The 3,032-nt window shown below is 48.1% G+C and overlaps 1 protein-coding gene across 1 annotated transcript; it reads left to right on the top strand.

Moving 5' to 3' along the window:
• Positions 1-569: 569 nt before the first annotated feature.
• Positions 570-1,823, top strand: JR316_0000003 (26S proteasome non-ATPase regulatory subunit 11-like protein; the record flags this gene model as incomplete). Its single annotated transcript, XM_047885822.1, has 6 exons — positions 570-573; positions 626-686; positions 1,011-1,079; positions 1,133-1,255; positions 1,294-1,367; positions 1,444-1,823. The coding sequence occupies 6 exons, from the start codon at positions 570-572 to the stop codon at positions 1,821-1,823; spliced, it is 711 nt and encodes a 236-aa protein (XP_047753568.1).
• Positions 1,824-3,032: the final 1,209 nt, after the last annotated feature.

The raw sequence follows: 3,032 nt of genomic DNA, 5'->3' as shown, positions 1-3,032 counted from the left end.
GCAGCCACACGACGAAAGAAGAGGTTACTTTCCTCCTGTTGCAAGACTTTAGCATTCTACCGGAAATGCGAGCATCAAGCACACGAGTGTGAGATATTACCCTTCAAATACGTCGAACCAGCTCCTACCGGTTCGTCGCTCTCTTACACCTCTACCCCCACCATCTTTTGCATCAGCTCATTTGCCTTTTTCCCAATCTCTTATCGTACTCCCTCGCACTTGCGGTAGATATCAACCTAGCAAGCGTCAGATTAACTAGCAAGCACCGCTCGAAATGTGAGAGAGTTTAGGGTTTCAGTACAGTCGGCGCCTCGTAGATGTTCAAATTGTCTGAACTCAAGTGCCACGTCATTGTATTTTGCGTAGTTTTTGTGCAATGTCTCCATTTCAACGCAGTTCTTTCGACACCCCTTGGCAAAAAAATGTATAAAGAGGGAGTACATTTGCTGAATTCCAGCCGTGCATTATGCCCTGATGCTGGGCGAATGTTCCACCACCGCTATCCGTTGTTTGGCCATGCCAAACATGGACACTGCCGTCGCATCACACTTTGACTATGAACCACCACCATGGGTAAGTTTTTCAGTTGTCATCAGAGTTCCACGGTACTGACCATGCATTTCAGGGTTCGATTTGAGATTTGGACGGCCGGTGAACATTGAGCAAAGAGGCTTGGTGACTGAAAGGTATGTAGTTTACATCTGGTGTTGATCACTGTACTGACTTTTGCATTTGTGTGGACAGCTGGTGTCGTATTGAGGGTGACTTGTTGGTAAGCACATCACTTTGCAGGGTTAGGGAGTTGTTCTGACCTTTTTTTTCAGCCCAGAATGCTCAGAGGCAATGTATCGACTTCCCGCGAGCGGTCCATCGGGTCTTTTAAAGACTGAATACTCCAACACGACGTATTGATTTCCCGGGAGTTGCCCATCTACTCGACTTGTACATCGAGATATGGCAAGTACATTGACTTTGAGTGCTCTGGTCACTTTCTGATGTTTACTTTATAGTCTGAGTACTCCGACGCAACGTATCGACTTCCCGCGAGCTGCCGACTTACCCAACTTGTACATTGAGTGGTAAGTAAGTTGACTTTGAGTGCTCTGGTCACTTTCTGACGTTTACTTTATAGTCTGAATACTCTGGCGCAACGTATCGACTTCCCGCGAGCGGTCCATCTGCTATTTTATAGCTCCGACGCAATGTATCAATTTCCCGCAAACTGCCATCTACCCAACTTGTATATCAAAATATGGTAAGTGCTTTGGGCACATTCTGACCTTTATTCCATAGTCTGAATGCTCGGACGCAATGTATCGACTTCCCGCGAGGTGACCTGTTAGAAGATATTAAAGGAGAGTTGGTAAGTACGTCAACTTGCGGTATTTTTCATGCGTTCTGACCTCGTTTGTGTAGCCAGAGGGCTCTGACGCGACATAAAAGCCAACTATGACAGTCAACTCGCGCTCATCAAGACACTTCTCACAGAGCTCAGCCTTTCTCCCTCGTTCCCTCATCCACCCTCCGACGCACACACGCACACACATAGGCACATATCTGTATCCCTAACCTCCTTCAGCACCGCCGCAAGCTCAATTTATGGCCCACCCTACCTCCAATCCCAAACCGACATGCAATCCTGCATCCTGCACGCCAAAGGCAAAGACTACAGCACCGTCTCCTCCTCCTTCTTTGAGGCATTCAAGAATCTCAGCGCCGCGGGCATGAAAGATTCTTCCGCGGCTGGTGGCAAAGTTCAGGATAAAGAAGAGAAGGCTAGGGCGAAGGAGGTTGGAGGGGACACGAAGAATGAGCAGGGATAAATTGGTTCAGCGTTGAAGTACATGTTAAACAGTCATGTTCAACTTTGTAAGTCCCTTCTTTCCATCGCCTCACGTCTTTATCAGCTCACCCCACCCATGAAAATGAAAGTCGGAAGACGTCAACGCGCTCCTCACGCTCAAACTCGTCAACACCATACACGTCGTAGCACGTGGGCATCAGGGATGAGATCTGAGGAGTTTGGCGAGGTGTTGAGGGTGTATTGCAATGGTACGTCCGTCGTTTCGTCTCTTCTCTTCTTTCTTTTTGTTGTGTATTGCTTCCTTTTCTTTCGTTTTCTGGGGGCATTCACGTAACATCTCCTCACCATCGTCATCATTGGCCCTATCACACCCCTCGCCATGAGGCTGCTCCGTTGCGTATCGTACAGCATATCATACATGCAGATCCAGTGTGTTTATGCGTGCAGTGAATGATGCATAAAACACAATCACAATGCAACGTACACAGCGCAACACACAATTGCAACATGCAACACAATGCACCTAACCCACTAATGGTTCCCATGGATGCTTGTATGCGCAGTGGAACATGCTGTGTGTGCTTCGATGCAGGTAATCGTGCTATTGTGTTCTCGCGGTTTGTCGTACTTTGTTGGTTGGGTGCTGCTTCGCTTTTTTCTTCCATCTTCTATGACTATGATGCGGTACACTTACTGAAGACCTTTTCTTTTTTGTCCATCCCCACTCCTCATGTCGTTCCTCTCATCCTCTCACCCACACCACACATCCCACACACACCCCACGTTCCAATACCACGTCACACACCCAAACCCATATACCACCCCTCCCACAACACCACCAACAGAACTCCAATCCGACCCAACAATCCCCATGCACCTCCCCAAGCTGTACGAGGCGCTCCTCAAAGGTAGCATCAAGCGCGTTGTCAAGCCCTACTCCATCGTCAAATTTGGGTATCATGCGGAGTAGGTTGGACAGGAGAGGCAGAGTGTTGAGAGCAGGTGCGTTTTACGTGATTTGGTTTGTGTTTTGTGTTTTTTTTTAACTCGACAAGGCATTATTCGGCGTTCTCAGTCTTGTGGACAATGATTGAGAGGGAAGCACGCGAGTTTGATATGGAAATCTAACAAACAGGAACGGGGAGATGCAAGTCGAATGAAAGTCGAACCAAACATGTTGCGCAACCTCTCGCTTAGCGCCCGGTTGTCTCGTTCGCGTCTTTACCCT

The sequence above is a fragment of the Psilocybe cubensis genome, chromosome 1 (genome assembly GCF_017499595.1).
Source record: "Psilocybe cubensis strain MGC-MH-2018 chromosome 1, whole genome shotgun sequence".
NCBI lineage: Eukaryota > Fungi > Basidiomycota > Agaricomycetes > Agaricales > Agrocybaceae > Psilocybe > Psilocybe cubensis.
This window is presented reverse-complemented; position numbering and strand designations above follow the sequence as displayed.